At 39.1% G+C, this 19,641-nt stretch overlaps 1 protein-coding gene across 2 annotated transcripts in view; it reads left to right on the forward strand.

Moving 5' to 3' along the window:
• Window positions 1–19,641, forward strand: part of tax1bp1b (Tax1 (human T-cell leukemia virus type I) binding protein 1b) — a 97,478-nt gene that overhangs the window by 26,147 nt on the left and 51,690 nt on the right. For both annotated transcript variants that reach the window (XM_055659915.1, XM_055659924.1), the window contains exons 3-8: window positions 6,711–6,813; window positions 7,598–7,785; window positions 11,342–11,500; window positions 12,997–13,145; window positions 14,400–14,490; window positions 17,520–17,705. In XM_055659915.1, the coding sequence (XP_055515890.1) occupies window positions 6,711–6,813; window positions 7,598–7,785; window positions 11,342–11,500; window positions 12,997–13,145; window positions 14,400–14,490; window positions 17,520–17,705 (876 nt within the window). The remainder of the gene's footprint in view (window positions 1–6,710; window positions 6,814–7,597; window positions 7,786–11,341; window positions 11,501–12,996; window positions 13,146–14,399; window positions 14,491–17,519; window positions 17,706–19,641) is intronic.

Here is a 19,641-nt window from a genome sequence, read left to right on the forward strand (position 1 = left end):
AGCATCGCAATCTCCGTAAGGTCTGAATGACAATAAAGGTAATTCTATTCTATTGTATTCTTAAATCTCAAATAAGTAGGGTTGCAGAAACGATGTCAGCCATGGTTGGAGTAACGTTTAGGAGCTAAATGGAAAGAACGTTCAGCCACATGGATCACACACATCAGCACTCTGCATCCAGATTTATTAGATTCAATGGAGCAATAGAAGTCAGATGTTCAACCTGCCTGTGTTTTCTGCATTTTAATGTGAAAGTATGAAAGTTCCAGTTAACCTGCAGGGAGGACTTTGCCTCTGATATTTTATGGAACCACTTGCAAAAATTTAGTATGTTTTATCCTATAGTACATTTTGATCCACTAGAAAATATGTTTAAGCAACATTTAATGAGATCAATCTGTAGTCATGAAAACTCAAATCAGGACAGCCTATTCTGCTTTAGAAGATGCTAATGAAGAGGCTAACAGAAGGTTGATTAATTCAACATAGTATGGCCAGCTGCTGATTATCATTGTCTTCTGTGGCTGGTGACTAAATGGATTTTATACACAGTTTTGATTAATAACTGGTGAAAACAATTGCGGCCCATATAAGTGATAACTTTAAAATTTTAATTGAGTGCCGCACCAGAAACCTGCAGGGAGGAAAACTGTGCTGCCATCTCCTGGTGCTTTTTGCATGTTGCAGGGCTGAAGGATTATTTGGTTGTATATTCCTTTTAGCAGAAATAAAATACATTACAAATAAATTGTACATAAAATTTGCTGATTCTTATATGGGACGAGGGTGTTGCCCATAAGGTCATTATTTATTGCCCATCTGTAATTGCTATTGTGAGAAAGATATTTTGCACTGCTGTAGGATGCAGTCGCAAAATTTGCAAGGCCATGCAAGAATAAAGAAATAGTATTCCTCTTCAGGTTAACTAGATATGTTGCTCAATTTGCTGTTACCAGAAATTAGTTTACAACAATTCAAAGGATAACATTAATATTTAGTACAAATGACTGTCTGAAATTTTCTAATTATGTTGTATAGTATATTGAATTTGATATGTTAGTAGACTTTTCATTTAAATTTCCATCCATTTCTCTCTGTCTTGCTTTGTATTTCCTTTTTTAATTATGTAATTGTTTTAATGTATTAACTCTGATCAACTAGGCTATGAAAGTGAATTCAGGCAGCACAGGTAATGATTCCACACACAAACAGATGCTTCAAGATGTGTCTTGTTTCATTGACATTAACTCCCATTCCTTTCTAATCTAGTGTTGACACCAGTGTGCCAGTAATCACTCCTAATTTTCAGAATTGGTCTAATGAACCTATATTGCATCTATTTCTATCAATAGCATATTTCCATAGTTGGTGACTAAACCTGAAGAGAACTTTTAACAGGTCTGGTTCACCAGTGCCCTATTTAACTGAAATTATGTTATCAAGTTAAGCTCTAAATCCAGGATCTCTGTACCCATTATTGACCGATTTAATCAGAATGATTGCAGGTTCAAAAAGGCATATCTCATGGGATGGATAAATGTAATAAATAAGTAAATAAAATATATCGTCTAAAAGTGAAATGCATAAAAAGGCCATATATCAATGCTTAGTACTGATGATTCAAAAATCTAAAATCTGAAGCAATTTAAGAAATATCAAGTATGATAGATAAAATGTCATGTTAATTTTATTTCTGTACTACCAATTACATTTTTCCACCAGAAAAGTTGTTTATAAATAATATATTGGTAATTTAAGTCTCAAAAATGATGTTTATAAAGAAATGCTGCTGTCTTGGAGTTAATTAATAGAAATTGTTAAAGCTTTATCTTTTGGGCATTTAAACACATCAAGTATATTAACTTGAAAATAGCTAGAATGGTTCTGTGGATCCCAACATGCTATGTGACTTGCAGACTTTGTTTCTAATGAAATGAAACCCTGGTCATATTTCCTTGTGGTTGGTGATGCTTGTTTGTATTCACAGATGCTTTGTTTTTTCAACTGACTAGTTTTTTTCTTCATTTGCTAATAGAAACATAGAAAATAGGTGCAGGAGTAGGCCATTCGGCCCTTCGAGCCTGCACCGCCATTCAATATGATCATGGCTGATCATCCAACTCTGTGCTAATAATGTGCTAATTATATACATAATTTCTTAATATATAACTCATGACAGCATTCAACGGATTTGTTTCCTTCACTTCTATTTTCCTGTTTTCTTTTAATAAGGATGTTGGTAGATTATTGGTCTGTGATGCAGTGCAGCAATTAAAACTGCATATTAAATTATAGGGCGATACAAAATGCTGGAGTAACTCAGCGGGATAGGCAGCATCCCTGGAGAGAAGGAATGGGTGACGTTTCGGGTCGAGACCCTTCTTCAGACTGATGTCAGGGGAGTGGGCGGGACAGAGATAGAATGTAGTCGGAGACAGTAAGACTGGTGGGAGAACATGGAGAGAGGGAAAGCAAGGACTATTTGAAGTTGGAGAAGTCAATGTTCATACTGCTGGGCTGCATGCTACCCAAACAAAATATGAGGTGCTGTTCCTCCAATTTGCGCCGGGCCTCACTATGACCCAGGACAGAAAGATCAGATTGGGAGGAGTTAAAGTGCTGAGCAACCGGGAGATCAGGTAGGTTAAGGGGGAGCAAGAGCGGAGCTGCGGGTTAACGAGGAGACCCTAGCGAGAGCCTCATCTGCAATGGAAGGGGGAACCCCCTTTCCCTAAAGAATGAGGACATCATTCAACAGTAAATTATACCTACATATCTTCCATTTGCTTATTTTAAATTTATGCATTGGTCAGTCTAGGCTATGGAAAATATGATTTTAATAACATTTACACTCATAAATGCAGTCAATTTTCAATGCATGTCCTGGTATGGAAAACCTCATCCTGGGCGCAGTTGAGGTGTAGACGGAGGAATTGTGTGAGTAGGGGATCCCTGGAGGGGAGCTTCGACCGCCGGCCCTGCAGTCTGTGGTGCTTCTGGCTGCGGCGCTGCGGGAATTTTAAATCTTCGACTGCTGGCCTGCGGCCTACACCAACCTGAAGCCGTGATCTCCGGTAGGGAAGCGCCGATTCTGGACTTACCTGGACTTTTTACCTTGTCTACTCATCTGGACGCCCGCTGCGGAGGTTTGAGGTCCTGGCCACAGGGGTAAATGGAGGAGGACTGGCCAATTTTTGTGCCTTCCACCACGATGATGAATGCTGTGGTGGATGTTTGTGTTAAATTTTTATTGTGTTTTTGTGTGTTCTTTTTAATTGTACCGCTGCTGGCAAATTCATTTCACTTGCACTTTATGTGCAAGTGACGAATAAAACTGATTGATTGATTGATTGTATGCCTGGAACAGTGATTGTTCGACGTACCCTACAAAGAGGCAGGCATAGCTGGGGAGGAAGTGAGATAATCTTAGATTGTAGGTATAGTTCTTGGCAGAGGGCGGCTTTAACAAGCAATCATTTTTGACAAGCTTACCACTGTGCTGATAGGCTCCAACAATGTTAATGTGACATCTGTCCTTTCATAAAAGATCCCCCTGTATATTTCACAGCAATGCTGGATTAGCAAGTTGTCGTTGCCTCTTATCCTGCAGCTAGCCGTTGTAAATTACACATTGTAAATGTGTAGAACAGGATGCAGGTGGGGGTTTCGGTAGAATTCAAAGAGATGTTAAAATGATCCTATTTAAATAAAAGGTGGTTGAGACCTGGCAGCAGTCGATTTAAGAGTCAAGCTATCAAATGCATTGAAAATTGACTGCATTTATGAGTGTAAATGTTATTAAAATCATATTTTCCATAGCCTAGACTGACCAATGGCATAAATTTAAAATAAGCAAATGGAAGATATGTAGGTATAATTTACTGTTGAATTGGCATTGGTAACTAATGAAAACTAGTGTGTAAAATTGATGATAATACCACGTCACAGAGTCAGCAGAGACTCCACCATCTCCATGCTGACTTTCAAGAGATTAGTGTGCAAAATTAGAGCAGATGGTATTGGGGTAGAGTATTGACATGGATAGAAAACTGGTTGGCAGACAAGAAGCAAAGTAGGAATTAACTGGTCCTTTTCAGAATGGCAGGCAGTGACTAGTGGGGTGCAGCAAGGCTCGGTGCTGAGACCCCAATTGTTTAAAATATATATTAACGATTGAGACAAAGGAATTAAATATTATATCTAAATTTGTGGATGATACAAAGCTGGGTGGCAGTGAAGCTGCGTGGAGGATGCTATGAGGCTGCAGGGTGACTTGGATAGGTTGGGTGAGTGCGCAGAAGTATGACAGATGCAGTATGATGTGGATAAATGTGAGGCTATCCACTTTGGCGGCAAGGACAGGAAGGCAGATTATTATCTGAATGGTGTCCGATTAGGAGAAGTGGAGGTGCAATGAGACCTGTGTGTGTTTGTACATCAGTCACTGAAAGTAAGCATGCAGGCAGTGAAGAAAGCCAATGGCATGTTGGCCTTCATTGTGAGAGGATTTGAGTTTAGGAGCAAGGAGGTTGTACAGGGCCCTGGTGAGACTGCACCTGGAGTATTGTGTGCAATTTTGGTCTCCTAATTTGAGGAAGGACGTTATTGCTATTGAGGTAGTGCAGCGTAGGTTCACCAGGTTCATTCCCGGGATGGCGGGACTGACATATGATGAAATAATGGGTCGAGTGGACTTGTATTTGTTGGAATTTAGAAGGATGAAAGAGGGTCTCATAGAAACATATAAAATTCTTATAGGATTGGACAAGGGAAATGCAGGGTAAATGTTCCCAATGTTGGGGGAATCCAGAACCAGAGGTCTCAGTTTAAGAATGAGGGGTAAGGCCATTTAGGACTGAGATGAGGAAAATCTTTTTCACCCAGAGAGTTGTGAATCTGTGAAATTCTCTGCCACAGAAGGCAGTGGAGGTTGATTCACTGGATGTTTTCAAGAGGGAGTTAGATTTAGCTCTTAGAGCTAAGGGGAATCAAGGGATACAGGGGAAAAAGCCAGTTACTGATTTTGGATGATCAGACATAATCGTATTGCTGGCTCGAAGGCCGAATGGCCGATTCCTACACCTATTTTTTATGTTTCACATTTGTACTATGCCCATTTTCCAGTATTTGGCAAGTTCATTCAATGCCTTGGTGATTTGAGTAGATACTTCTAAAGTGTTGTAATGATCTTGGCCTCCACCTACTCAATTGGCGAGTTCTAAAACGTTGTACTGTAAATACGTGCCAATTAGCTTACAGCTGCCAAAAACTAAATCAATTTAAGCACTCCCCAGTTTTATATATAATGATGACCTTTACATACAACACTTTTAGTAAGTCATCTTGCAACATAATGCGTGATGTTAGCCATGGCAGAAAGAGATTAACAGAAAAACATCTTAGTACATTACACATTTAACAGTTATTGCAATAATTCTTGATTTGAAGTTAATTTAACTAGTTGGGATTCATTCCAGTTGAAGACCAGTTTTCTTTTGTAAATAAAGAGTGTTTATGATGGGAATTATTACATGATTAAATATGAAAATAAATAATGTTTCCTGTAATAAATATATACCAAACTAAATCACTCAGACCTGTATCACAATCCTTTTGTATTGCAAATTAAACATTTTAAATAATCGTTTGGGTTTATTATTGATGGAGAACTTTACCTAATTTTAAGAAGTAATGAGTAGTTTAATACAAATGGTTTTTAATATGTAATAACAAGGACCAGCATATGCTGGTTTATACCAAAGATAGACTCAAAAAGACAACCAAAATCATCAAGGACCCACACCATCCTGGCCATACACTCATCTCACCATTGCCATCAGGAAGAAGGAACAGGAGCCTTAAAACTGTAATGTTCAGGTTCAGGAACAGCAACTTCCCCACAGCCATCAGGCTATTAAACACAACAAATAAGCTCTGATCTCTGAACTGCAAAACATTATATTATTATTTGTTATTTGCACTATATTTGTTATTTATTGAACTTTTTCTTTTTTCCCCTTTATGTACAATGTTTACATATGCACATATTCTGTTATGCTGCAGAAAGGAAGAATTTCATTGTCCCATCTGGGACAATAAAACACTCTTGACTCTTGACACAAAATACTGGAGTTTTCTCCAGAGATGCTGTCTAACCTGCTGAGCTACTCCAACATGTTTGGTCTATCTTTGGGTTTTTAGTTGCCTTTGCCTTAATTGATGTTGAGTTCTGTCATTGAGATTATTTAAGCAATAGATTTTGAATAGGTTTTTAATGTGTTGAGCATTCAATGAGAATTATCTTTTGTATATAAATTGAATTTGCTTTCCCAGTGCAATATGTTTCTGCATTAATTTATGTTAACTGTAGTTCTATTCTAATTGGTCTATCTCAAGTGATCTTTGTCATATCAACACCTCGACACCTGTCACTGTGATTTACGTGGCATTTTAATTTAAAGCATTGGTTGTATCGATTAACTGGCATTCTTCACACATGCAAGACTAATTTCTATTTTAAAATGTTTATTTGATAGTTTTTATTTATATTAATCAATTTATTGTGAAGTAATGCACTGCTTTATTATCAGAATTTTGAGAATAAAATAATCTTTAAAATGAACATTTTTGATGTGTGGAATTTAGGATACAGTAGGATAAAATATGAATATTGCAAATGCTTCATTATTTATGTTTTTTTCAATGTGTAGGTTGGCTGGAGCACTGCTCGTGACTACTATACATTTCTGTGGTCTCAAGTACCAGAAGATTATGTGGAAGGAATTTTGTATACTCGTCTTGTGGTTTTCCAAGGTAAAACAATTAGCTACCGTATTTCCCGGCAATGAAGACGCTATTTTTTACCCTAAAATAAGGCCCGAAAATTTACCTGCGTCTTGGAGGCCGAAGGCTAGATTGTTAGCCAAGAAAGATAGACTTGGGCCAATTCACTTTTAAAACATTGGGGGGGACACAATGAGGCCTAACACGGGTCGGCAACCTATGGCCCGGATCCGGCCCGTAACCCAAACTCATCCAGCCCGCAGGCGTTTTTTTTTTTTTTTTTTTTTCAATTAGTATTCGCGACCTGGGAACTGCAGCCAGTCCCGGGGCATGCAGGCGACCTGGGGCAAGCGAGCCGACGTGGAAACTGCAGCCATTCGCAGGGCACACAGCCAACCTGGGTGTCACCGCCAGACCTCTCTTTGTCTCTTTTTTTCTCTCTCTTTTTTTCCCCCTCTTTTTTTCTCCTCTGTTTCCTCCTCTCTGTTTCCTCCTCTCTGTTTCCTCCTCTCTGTTTCCTCCTCTCTGTTTCCTCCTCTCTGTTTCCTCCTCTCTTTTTCCTCCTCTCTGGTTCCTCGCCTCCCTGAGCCAGGAAGTCCCCGTCCCTCAGACCTGAACCGCACAGCGCATTGTGGGACAGGTGAAGATAGAGGCTCCCCCGGTCCCCATTGCCTCCTTCAAGGAGTTTTTGTAAAGTTATCTTAAATTTGCATCATTTCCATAGATGCTGCCTCACCTGCTAAGTTTCTCCAGCATTTTTGTCTACCTTAAATTTGAGAATTTTTAAATTAAAATGTAACATTTAAATCCTTAGGTTATTATCTTCCCAATGATGATGGAGAGTTTTATCAGTTCTGCTATGTAACACACAAGGGGGAAATCCGAGGTGCAAGTACACCTTTCCAGTTCCGTGTGCCGTCACCCACTGATGATCTGCTTACCATAGAAGATGACACAAACTCTGACATGCTCGTGGTAACAACAAAAACAAATTTTCTTGAGGTGGGATATCTTCAACTTTTAGTGTTTTATGTTGTGTTCAAAAGATCCAGATTCCTAGCTGCTTTGGTTTGGTGAGACCATTCTGAAACTACTGTAGGTCCCCGATAAAAGTTTTACCATTACTGGGCTAAAGAGGAGGAAATATAATGATATTTCCTGGATTTGATTGTTGTCAAGATTTCTGCTAAAAAAAGACCAGGTCATCAAGGGTTGAAAGCTCATGTGGTTGAATGACTAGACATGCTGTAAAAACTGCATCCAGACATCTGGAGACACTAAGAACTGCAGATGCTGGAATCTTGAGCACAACCTAATGTGCTGGAAAAACTCAGCAGGTCAGGCAGCATCTGTGGAAGGAATGCTTCCGACCCGTAACATCACCTGTCAATTCCCTCCACAGATGCTGCCAGACCCGCTGAGTATCTCCGGCACTTCCTATTTTGTTCATAAAGGTTTAGATGGTGTATTATACCATAACAATATGCAGACCAGTATCCAATATTTAGGGGGAGCAAAAAGGCTGTAATTTACAAGAATTGAAAGTAATTAACCTAAAATAGAATTTCTGTGAGCCATTGGCATCAAAACAACATCTTACTTGAATTAGATTGCCAAATGATGATCTGATGTACATAATTTATCTAAACAAACTGGCTGCTGGCTTTATGAGAAAAATCAAATAAGGTTGTAAAACCTCCGCTTAGTTTAGTGTAGGATTCGTGTAATTGGTGCTTGATGGTTAGCATGGACTCCATGGGCCAAAAGGTCTGTTTCCATGCTGTATTTCTCCAAGCCTAAGATCGTGGATTTATGAAGGGGAAATCACGCTGAACTAATCTTCTGGAATTTGTTGAGGATGGAACTAGGAAAAAGGACAAGGGAGAGCCAGTGGATGTAGTGTACCTAGACTTTTAGAAAGCATTTGATTAGGTCCCACATAGGAGATTAATGGGCAAAATTAGAGCACATGGTATTTGGGGGTAGGGTACTGACATGGATAGAAAATTGGTTGGCAGACAGGTAACAATGAGTAGGGATAAACGGGTTCCTTCCAGAATGGCAGGCAGTGACTAGTGGGGTACTGCAAGGCTTTGTTGGTTGAGTGGGCAGATGCATGGCAGATGCAGTTTAATGCGGATAAATGTGACATTATCCATTTAGTGGCAAAAACAGGAAGGCAGATTATTATCTGAATGGTGTTAAATTGGGCAAAGGGGAAGTACAACGCGATCTGGGGGCCCTTGTTCATCAGTCACTGAAAGTAAGCATGTAGGTACAGCAGGTAGTGAAGAAAGCGGATGGCATGTTGGCCTTCATTTCAAGAGGAGTTGAGTATAGGAGCAAATAGGTCCTTCTGCGGTTGTACAGGGCCCTAGTGAGACCACACCTGTAGTATTGTGTGCAGTTTTGGTCTCCAAATTTGAGAAAGGACATTCTTGCTATTGAGGGAGTGCAGTGTAGGTTCACAAGGTTAATTCCTGGATGACAGGACTATCATATGTTGATAGAATATAGTGGCTGGGCGTGTATACTCTGGAATTTAGAAGGATGAGCGGGTATCTTATTGAAACATATAAAATTATTAAGGGTTTGGACATGCTAGAGGCAGGAATCATGTTCCCGATGTTGGGGGAGTCCAGAACCAGGGGCACAGTTTAGGAATAAGGGGTAAGCCCTTTAGAACAGAGAAGAGGAGAAACTTTTTCACACAGTGGGTTGTGAATCTGTGGAATTCTCTGCCTCAGAAGGCAGTGTCGGTCAATTCCCTGGATGCTTTCAAGATTGAGTTAGATAGAGCTCTTAAAGATAGCGGAGACGGGATATGGCGAGAAGGCAGGGGTACTGATTGTGGATGTTCAGCCATGATATTGAATGGTGGTGCTGGCTCGAAGGGCCGAATGGCCTATTCCTGCACCTATTGTCTGTTCCTAATTTTCTACCTCGGTGCCATTTTCCATCTGTCCCAAGATCCCGCAATTCTCATAATGTCCAGAAATCTATATCTTTTTGAATGAACAATGAGCTTCTGGGTGGAAAATTACAGTTTCACCAAAAAAAATCTCCAATCTAATCTTAATGGTTTACTGCTTATTGTCAAACTGTATAAATTTATTCTTCATATAACAAACTCGCCGTCTTTGGAACCAGTCTAGCAGGTCTTAACTACATTCCTTGTATGTTAAATAGTTCCAAGACTACATAGAGTCGGTGCAGTCTTCTCCAGGCCTTTTAGAATTGCAACTTTTTTGTACTCCTGTTTTCTCATATTAAAGGCTAATGTAGTCTTTGCCATCCTTTTTGTTTGCTGTATCTGTGTAAATCTTCAATGACATGCATGCGTGCATATCAAGACCCCTTTGAATATCAACACCACTCAATCTCACAACCTATAAAATATGCTCTGCTTTTCTGTATGTAAATGGTATATAATGTGGGTAAATGTGAGTACTAAACTGTGCTCCTAGATCACGCTGCTCTATAATACTTCCAAGGGCCATACCATTCACTGTGAAGGTCATGTCATACATTAGTATTATCTGCAAATGTTCTAATTATGCCTAATCAAACAGCAATATGCCCAGCAACAATTCCTGAGCCCCCAGTCTGAAAACCTTCCACCATCACCCTCTGCTTCCTTCCATGAAAACAATTCTCTATCCAGTCGACTATTTCCTCCTGGATCTAACCTTCCGGACTATTCTTTCATACAGAACCTTTTCAAAGACTGCTGAAATCCATCTAGACTATGTCTTTAACTTTGTCAACCTTTTCGATTACCTCTTCAAAACAACTCAATCAGATTTGTAAGATATTATCTCCCGTGCACAAATCTATCTCTAAACAGCCCCTGTCTATTCAAGTGCATGTCTGCCTTATCCCTCTGAAGCCTCTCCCGTCATGAGTTTATAAGGAGGATATTAACAGAGTGAGAACATAGACTTGCGGGGCACCAGTGATGAGAAAGATGGCGGAATCTAGGTGCATTATCTCACAATAAAGACTGAAATGATGAGAATTTTCTCTTAAATTATTGTGAATCTAGAATTGTCCATATTGGAGAATTGTTGATATTGTGGAACTATTGTTGCTGAGTCATTAAGTAAATTCAAGGCTGAAGTAGACTTCAGATTCTGAGCACTGGCAATGAAATAGGCAAATAGAGCTTAGGCCAATGATCAGATCAAAAAGTCATTGAGGACATCATGGCCTGTTCCTGCTCTTGTTATGTTTCAACCAAAGTGTGTTTGGGTTTGGGCTGCGACAGACCGTGCAGGTTTAGGTAGAGACCAGAATGATACACTAACAACTGACAGCAACTGTGGAGATCAGTTCACAATATTTAATTCACCTTGATGCTGGTTGTTGCATATGTTTTTAGAAATTATAAACAGTAGTAGTTACAATAAAATGTTCTTAATGTTAAGAAATGTCATGTTTGATTTGTTGTTTCTGTTGTGAAGTTTGTTGTAAGTATCCAACTGTTATGGGTTATTTTAACGTTTAAATTAGATTTTTGACACCGTATTAAAATTACTCCTGTTTTCTGTATATTCAGCAAAAGATTGAAATGTTGCTCAAAGAAAAAGAGGAACTTTTGGAAGTTAAATCTGGGCATGAAGAGCAACTTGGTCAATTATATGAGCGCATAGAAAAGTTTGATAAAGAAATTCATCATGAGAAAGAAATCTCCGATCAAATAAAAAAGGATAACAAGGTATGAAGATAAATGCATTGCTTCTGTGAAAAATCAATAGTTTATTCCACATACTTCCTCTATTATTGGCAGTAAAGAATATTTTAAAGTCAAAGTTCAGTTTTGTATGAAATTAATATCCATAGTTTTATTTGGCTCTTAACTTTGCCAGGCTTGTTGAAGCTGATTAAATAGGAGGGCGTGTTGGTTTTATCTGCTGATGTGGAGATGCACCTTTGGATTCAGTGGTTTGGATTTACACAATAACAAAATCTTTCCAGCTACTGAAAATAATTCTTGGCTGAATACCTCTGTTTGGCCAGAGGCGAGGCAAGACCAGACCAATCGGAGCAGGAACCAAATTACCTCGGGCAGGTGGTCAGCCCATTATTAGGTAGGGAAGGTGTGATCTCATGAGGTGGTGAACTGTGCATCTGGTTAAATAACTAGGGTAGAAGAAGGGTGCTAGGGGAGGGGTGTGTAGGTAGAAGTTACTTAAAATAAAATAATTCAACATTAACTTGGTATGGACTGTCCCCACGCAAATGGGAAGAACAACATATCTGCTGGATTTGCTCATGCAAAGTCTAAACCAGGGGTCGGCAACCTTGGTCTGCATCGGGGCCAGGACGCACGTCTGTGAGCGGATGGCGGGCCACATCTATCACGTGTACACATGGATCCCGCACTGGATGGCAGGCATCAAATCACGTGTCCACATAGATCCCGCCCCTTCGAGGACACCACCCAGACGGAGCACTGGCCCCCAGTTACGGGCGCTCACCAACCTGGCGTACCTATGGACCATTGCCTTGGCTCTGTCCTGAAGGCTAAAATAATCACACTCACTCGTCCCTGGCCTATTGACAACCCCGATCCCGACAGTGAAGCCCAGACACACAGAAGGTTGTGGCCGTGCCGGCGGCTTTGTGCAGGATGCGGTACAGCCAGAGCTCGGCGCTGCTCGGCGGCTCCACCATTGCAGCCGCCAGCGCAGGCCTCCTTGCGTCCTTGCATTACTGCTCCTGGGAGCTGCGGCCTTGGGGCCCAGGAGGTATCAGAGATGACGGAAGTCTGCGGGACGGATAATTACGGGGGAAAAAAAACACCTGCAGGCCGGATGATTTCAGGTTATGGGCCGCGCATTTGGCCTGGGGGGAGGGGCATAAGTTGCCGACCCCTGGTCTAAACTCATAATGTTGACTGTCCCTCTACCTCTGCAGATGCTGCATGATCCACTGAGTCCCTTCAGGTTATTTCACTAGAAAATAACTGCTGAAAGAAATTTACCTATATTACAGAGATGAAGGTTTTGGTAATAGAAAGAACAAAAAAGGTAAATTCAGTATGGTTTGAACATTAGAGAGACCAAATTTGGAAGATTGCAGCAGTTAATGCTCTTGTGCATTGAAGAGCAACTATGTTCACATGAAAATATTTGTTGCATGTATATGTACAAAATATAAATTTTGCTTTCAAATTCTTACTAACACTTTTTTTATAATTTGTACGAATAGGATCTCTTTCAGAGTTCAGAAACATTGAAAATCGAGAAGGATGATTTTGAAAAGAAGTATAAGGAAGTTGCTACTAGAATTACACAACTTGAAGAAGACATAGTAACTGCCAATCAAAAAGCGATTGCAAAGGAAACTGAATTGGATAGGTTAGAAAAATATTGATATGCTCTTTAGTTACTTTCCCATTTTGATTCATAATTATTACGGGAGTCTGATTTGCATGTGCGTTTTGCATTAAATTCTTTAAATAGTGTTGACATTTTGTCGTTTACAAATTTTGGCTAGAGCGTGCTGAGAAGTGCTATACAAAGTAGGGACTGTCCATTGCTGATGGCAAGTTCTGGCCCAAAGTAGTATGAGCACCACATTCATGTTTTTTTGTTTTTTGTTTTTTTTTCATAGCACCATTCTGATATCCCTTTTCATCCAGCTGCTTTCGCCAGCAACACATTTTTCAAGCAGGTCCTTAAAGAACGTAGGGTGTAAGGTTATTCACTATCATGAATGATACAATACCTCCGTTTTACTTTCCTGTAAATCCCATATCAAATTTATTTCCTTGGTTCCAAAAACCTACTCTACTGAACTTTCCATACACTTGATTGAGCATCCAAAGCCATCTGGTGAAATAAATTCCAATCATTTACAATTAAATAAAGGCGTTTAGTATTTCGGTCTCAAATGACCAATGCTTAAACTATACCTACCCCCATTTGAGATTTTTAATTGTACATAATTGGTTACCCCTCATTGTTCTATGTATTTCAATGAGATTACCTCTTGGTCTTCCACTTGCAGTGAGCAATGGTCTAACCTACTCCGTTTCTATTCATGGCACAATCTCAATTTATAAAAAAAATCTACTGAATCCGCAATGCACCAAAGTCCAGTATAATTACTGCAAAGTGAGAAGGACATAGGACTCTGCAATCAAATGATCAGAAAGTCAGTGATATTTTACTTTTATTGCAAAATGTTAGGTGTACAGATGTAGGGAGATTTGTCAGGGCTCTGAGATTCTGTTTGGAGTATGGTATGCAGTTTTGGGTCATTCTTACTTAAATAGGCAGGATCTAGTTCTGCATAAATTCACTACATTTATTCCTGGTAAGGAAATCAGTCTCGTAGGAGATTGAAACTACACTCAATTAAATTTGAAGCACTTGAGGTGATATCTATCATTGAGTAATATGAAATTTTAAGAATGAATGACAATGTACATGCTGGGAAGGGAGTTGTTTTAATGATTTTCAGGAAATGAATGAGGATTAGGTAGCCAAGTGGACAACGCACAGTGAAGCAGACTTGAGAGCCATAAAATCTTCTATAACTTATGTTATATTCTTTATTTTCTTGTAATGCATATTAATGTACAACTTGATGTTAAATTGTTTCACCAGCATAAGGCACAAACTGAGGAGATTAATTGCTGAAAAAGAACAATTAGAATTACAATTGAAGAATGAAAAAGACGAGAAAGAGCTCTACAAGGTAAAAATAGTAATAGCTTTTGATTTTATTTGAATAATTTGTCTTAAATCTTAGTCATGCAAACGATTGTAATGATCATGTAAAGGCCATCTCACAATGTGTAAAAATAAAAAAAAAAAAAAAAAAAATGGAGTTCATATTGATTAATCGACCTTGTGTTCATTCAGTTTTTTGGGTAAATATTGAATGAATCTATTACAGCCTAAAATATAAAGCAACACAGATCCAGATTCAACTTAGTTTATTGTTGTACACATCAACAAAAAAGGAAATTTCTCATTGAACAATAAATGCAAGTGTGACCGTAAAATAGCAGAATGCTGCCAAATTGGTGCCATCTGAAATTGAAGAATAATTGTATTGTATTGTATTGTATTCAAATTTATTGTCATTGTCTCAATTTGAGACAACGAAATGAATTGAGACAACAAAATGAATTTTTGGACTAACTAAATAAGGAATCAATCAGGCAGCCTTGACGATACTTGCAGCCTTCCTCATGCTATGCACTGTGAAAATGGACGAGGTGGAAGGAAGTGATGAGGTGGAAAAAAGTTGGATAGGGCTGTGTTCACCACTCTTTTCAGGTTCAGGCAGTCGAGAGCAGAGCAGTTGCCATACCAAGCTGAAATGCATTCAGAATATTTCCTGTAGCACATCTGCTATTTCTAAAGAATCCTCGTGAACATGCTGTATTATCTCAAACACCAAAAAAAAAGTAAAGCTTCTGGACTTCCTCCCATTGAAAACTACTGAATAATGAAAGGCCTAGATAGAATGGATGTGGAGAGGTTGTTCCTGTAGTATAAGAGTTGAGGACCAGAGGGCACATTTCTTTAGCCACAGATTGGTGAATTAGTGGAATTCATTACCACAGACGGTGGTGGAGGGCATTTAATTGGATATTTTTAAAGTGGATATTAAAGTTCGTCAAAGGTTATGGAGAGAAGGCAGAAGAATGGGGTTGAGAGGGAAAAATAGATCGGCCATGATAGAATGGCAGAGCAGACTCGATGGGGGCAAATGGCCTAATTCTGCTCCCATGTCTTATGAACATAAATACGCTGAAGCGCTTTCTTGATCCCCGCTTCAGTGTAATGACCATAGACCATAGGAACAGAATTAGGCCATTCTGCCCATCGAGTCTACTCTGCTATTTAATCATGGCTAATCTACTTTTCTCTCTCATCCCATTTTTCTTGCCTTCTCCCTGTAACCTTCGACGCCATTACTAATCAAGGACAGGGACTAGGTTTGGTTGCTGGTGAAACGGATACCGAGGGACATGGCGCTGTCGATCACATGAACACATGATTATGTTTAACCCTTTGTTTCCTTAGGTCACCAACTAACTCTTTTGTCTTGCTGGCATTAGGGCTAATTTGTTACCTTGATGTCATGACTCAAATGTTTGCTATCTCATTCCTGTACTTGGTTTCATCGTTGTTGTTGATCCGGCCAACAACAGTAGTACAGTACCAACAGCAAATTTAAAATCAAGTTGGGGTACTTTGCCACACAATCATACAGGGAATAGACCAAGGGACTGAGCATACAACCTTGAGGTGTACCAGTGCGGACATTCAGGGGGCGCAAGAAATATCATGACTAATTCTAACAAACTTAGTTTTGCTAGTCTGCAAGTTCAGATGCCGGTTGCAGATGGAGGCCCTAAGGCCAAAGTTTAGGGATGAGCTTATTCGCTTTATGTAGTTGAAGGTTGAAAGAACCAAAAAGAATGATTCAAATAGACCAAAATACACTGACCACCATATTAAGCATTTGTTCCTGTCATAAAAAATATTCACGTTACCTACCTGGACTATTCCAAAACTGATCCTCCCAAACCTACAGCTTGCATCATCCCTTGGTGGGCAAGGGCAACAGCTGTGTAGGAACATCACCACAGGAAGATTTCTCTCTTAAGTTGCACACTATCTTGACCAGTAAATATAACTTTTTAAATTTTGCAATGTGGTTTAAATCTTCAAACTTCCTCCTCACAGTAGTATTGATTGTCAATTAGAAGTATTGATTATTCAATCACACTTGATTGAAAAAACAATTAAAGAAGGGCGCAGCGGTAGCGTTGCTGCCTTACAGCATCAGAGACCTGGGTTTGATCCTGTTTACGGGTGTTGTATGTACTGAGTTTGTACGTTCTCCCTGTGACCACGTAGGTTGTCTCCGTATCCCTCCCACACTCCAAAGACATACAGGTTTGTAGGTTAATTGACATCTGTAAATAGTGTGTAAGATAGCACTAGTGTGCGGGTGATCGGTGGTCAGCACCGACTCAGTGGGCCGAGAGGTCTGTTTCCATGCTATATCTCTGAGTTTTAAAGTCAAAGGACTGTAAGATGTCTGTGGTTCAATAAAGTGAACATCATCACCTTCCCAAGGCCATTACACACAGGCCTTTCCAGCAACTCGTCAATCCCAATAACTAAAACAAAACTGCTGCCATCTCACATTTCCACAAGCACTTGAACACTCAAAAATAAATGAAATTGCTTTGGGTGGGGAATGTTCCAGGCTTGATAGATATCTAAGAATTTCATAAGCATTTGGATCCCTAACCCTATGTATCTTCAGCATAATTCTCCCTATTTATAGTTTCCTTTATCTTCAAAGTAAAAATGAAGAAATATAGTCATTGAGGAGTTTGAATTACTCTTTGAATTTTCAGTCAAACATTTTAACAAAAATCGCACACATTAAGTTCCCCATAATGGAATTGGTTTAGTATGAGCAAATAGATATTTTCAAATTTCCTCTGATCTTTCTGTACTTGCTAAGCAAAATCTACATTATGTTAATGTTCTTGATAAATCAACCATCTCGGAACATCTCTACTAAAAATCAATTATTTTGGGATTTGTAACAAACTTGCAGGTGGTTACTTTTGCAATATGTGCATGATGCAACATTGCATAAGATTTAGCAGAACCCCCCAACTATTCAGTAGTAATTTGTACTTGCTATCAAGCCATGTAATTACCCTTTTAACAAATTTTAATTATTTTCAGGTTCATGCAAAAAATACAGACATTGAAAACACAAAGATGGTAACAGAAATGCAGTCATTTAAAAATCTTGATGTAAATAAAGAGAGCATGCTGACCCATTTCAAGGAAGAAGTAGGAAGATTACAACAGTGCTTGTCGGAAAAAGAGAAATTGCAAAAGGAAATGCTAGTTCATTCTTCGAACATGGTAAGAACTGTTATTTCAGAAGGCAAACTTTTCAGTACCATGAGTTCTTAAGTTATTTATGTCTCGGCAATCAATAGATTATTGGCAGTATTGTTTCAGACTTTGCTTCGTATGTCTTCATTGTTATTGTATATCAGGAGAAAGAATTATGGTATTTCATACGTTTAAGAAGGAACTGCAGATGCTGGAAAATCGAAGGTAGACAAAAATGCTGGAGAAACTCAGCGGGTGAGACAGCATCTATGGAGCGAAGGAATGTCTGAAGAAGGGTCTCGACGCCAAACGTCGCCTATTTCCTTCGCTCCATAGATGCTGCTTCACCCGCTGAGTTTTTCCAGCATTTTTGTCTACCATGGTATTTCATACACTGCGTTTGCTTGCTTTGCTGCCACAATTTGTGTACATTTAATAAATGTACAGGCGGGTTAAGTGATTAAGCCATATGATTGTTCCCATTCAATTATATATCACTTGTTATCAAGTGGGTGATGAGGGCTTTAGAAAGACACAGAGAATACAACACTTCAAAGGTAATTTGTAGTTTGCCCAATTTGTCCAATAATAATGCTAATGTTCAAGAACTCTGAGGAGATGACCTAGTATTACAAGCCTGTTATGGCATTTATCAAGATATTGCCTCAGCTCCATTTTCCGCACTTGATATTTCCTCGGATTCCCTATCTCTTCAGTAATGTTTCAATCCTGTTTTTAAAGAATTAGGAGCCTCCACCATCCTCCACAATTCCAAGGAATTTCCTCTGCACAGGAAGAAATGTATCCCCATCTTAGTTCTAAACAGCCTTTCCAATCTTCTGAAATAAGTTCCAGTCTGCTCACCCTAGAACATCATTACCCCCTGCATCTATGTTCTTGACATATGCAGGACTTTCTTAAGTTTCAATTAGACCATCTTTCATTCTCCTGGAGCCGGGGAATAAAAGACACTGATGTGTAAATTTAGCTGCTGGAGAAGATGTTTAATTCCCTGATTTCTCACCCTTCTAATCTGGCACCAAACTGATAAGAAAGTGACCTCTAAGGGACAATACCAGATATTCTTATCTGTCTAGACAGTTTTGTCCATTTATTTGTAAGATTTTACAGACCAGTCAATGTTTACTTATCTTGAATGTTAAATTAGAAACAGCTGGTAGTTACAAAAAGTGTCTGCTTACTCTTTTTGGCATTCTTTTATGAACTTGGCTTTTGCAGGCTAATTGTTTTCAGAGATAATACTTGGCTATACCTAGTGGCTGGCTCTGATCTGACATAATTACAGTTAGACCATTTCTAACTTTTATTTTACTTGCTAGATGGCAAGTGATAAGATTATGAGCATGTGGTTTAGTTGTTAGAATTACTGTTCTGTGTCAGAGGTTGGGCTTAAGTCTCATTACAGAGACTTGAGTAAAGAAATATCCAGCACTCCAGTATGATGACTGTAGTGTTGAGGAATGTCATGTTGTTGTAAATGCTGTCTTTATCATGAGATGGAAAATCCTTTGCTCTCATGGAATACACAAAAAGATCCCATGATGTTTTAGATTACCTTTAGCCCCACAAAGTATAAGTATATTCCTTGTCCTTTTTTAATGTTAATAAAATTTCAATATATGCAAAACTGAGTTATTAATTGAAGTTTTGGCCAAGCCTTTTACACTGCAATAATTTTAAGTGTTCTTAAATGCATATTTACAATAACTTCCACATCTGTAAACTCATTACAAGTTGCACCACTAAGCATTGGCCATTTATACTATGGCATAACAATCAAGCAAACTAAAGGAAGGTGCTACCCAAATACTTTTGCATGTTTCTAGCCCCACTGAGGGTGTTCACATTCTCGACCTTCACCTATTGCTAAGCCTTAATAGATTCTCCCTATATCTATTTCCTTTGCCCTTGTTTTTGGGCAGTTTGATTATCTGTTGCTGCT

This window comes from Leucoraja erinacea, chromosome 2, assembly GCF_028641065.1.
Source record: "Leucoraja erinacea ecotype New England chromosome 2, Leri_hhj_1, whole genome shotgun sequence".
In the NCBI taxonomy this organism is placed as follows: Eukaryota; Metazoa; Chordata; class Chondrichthyes; order Rajiformes; family Rajidae; genus Leucoraja; species Leucoraja erinaceus.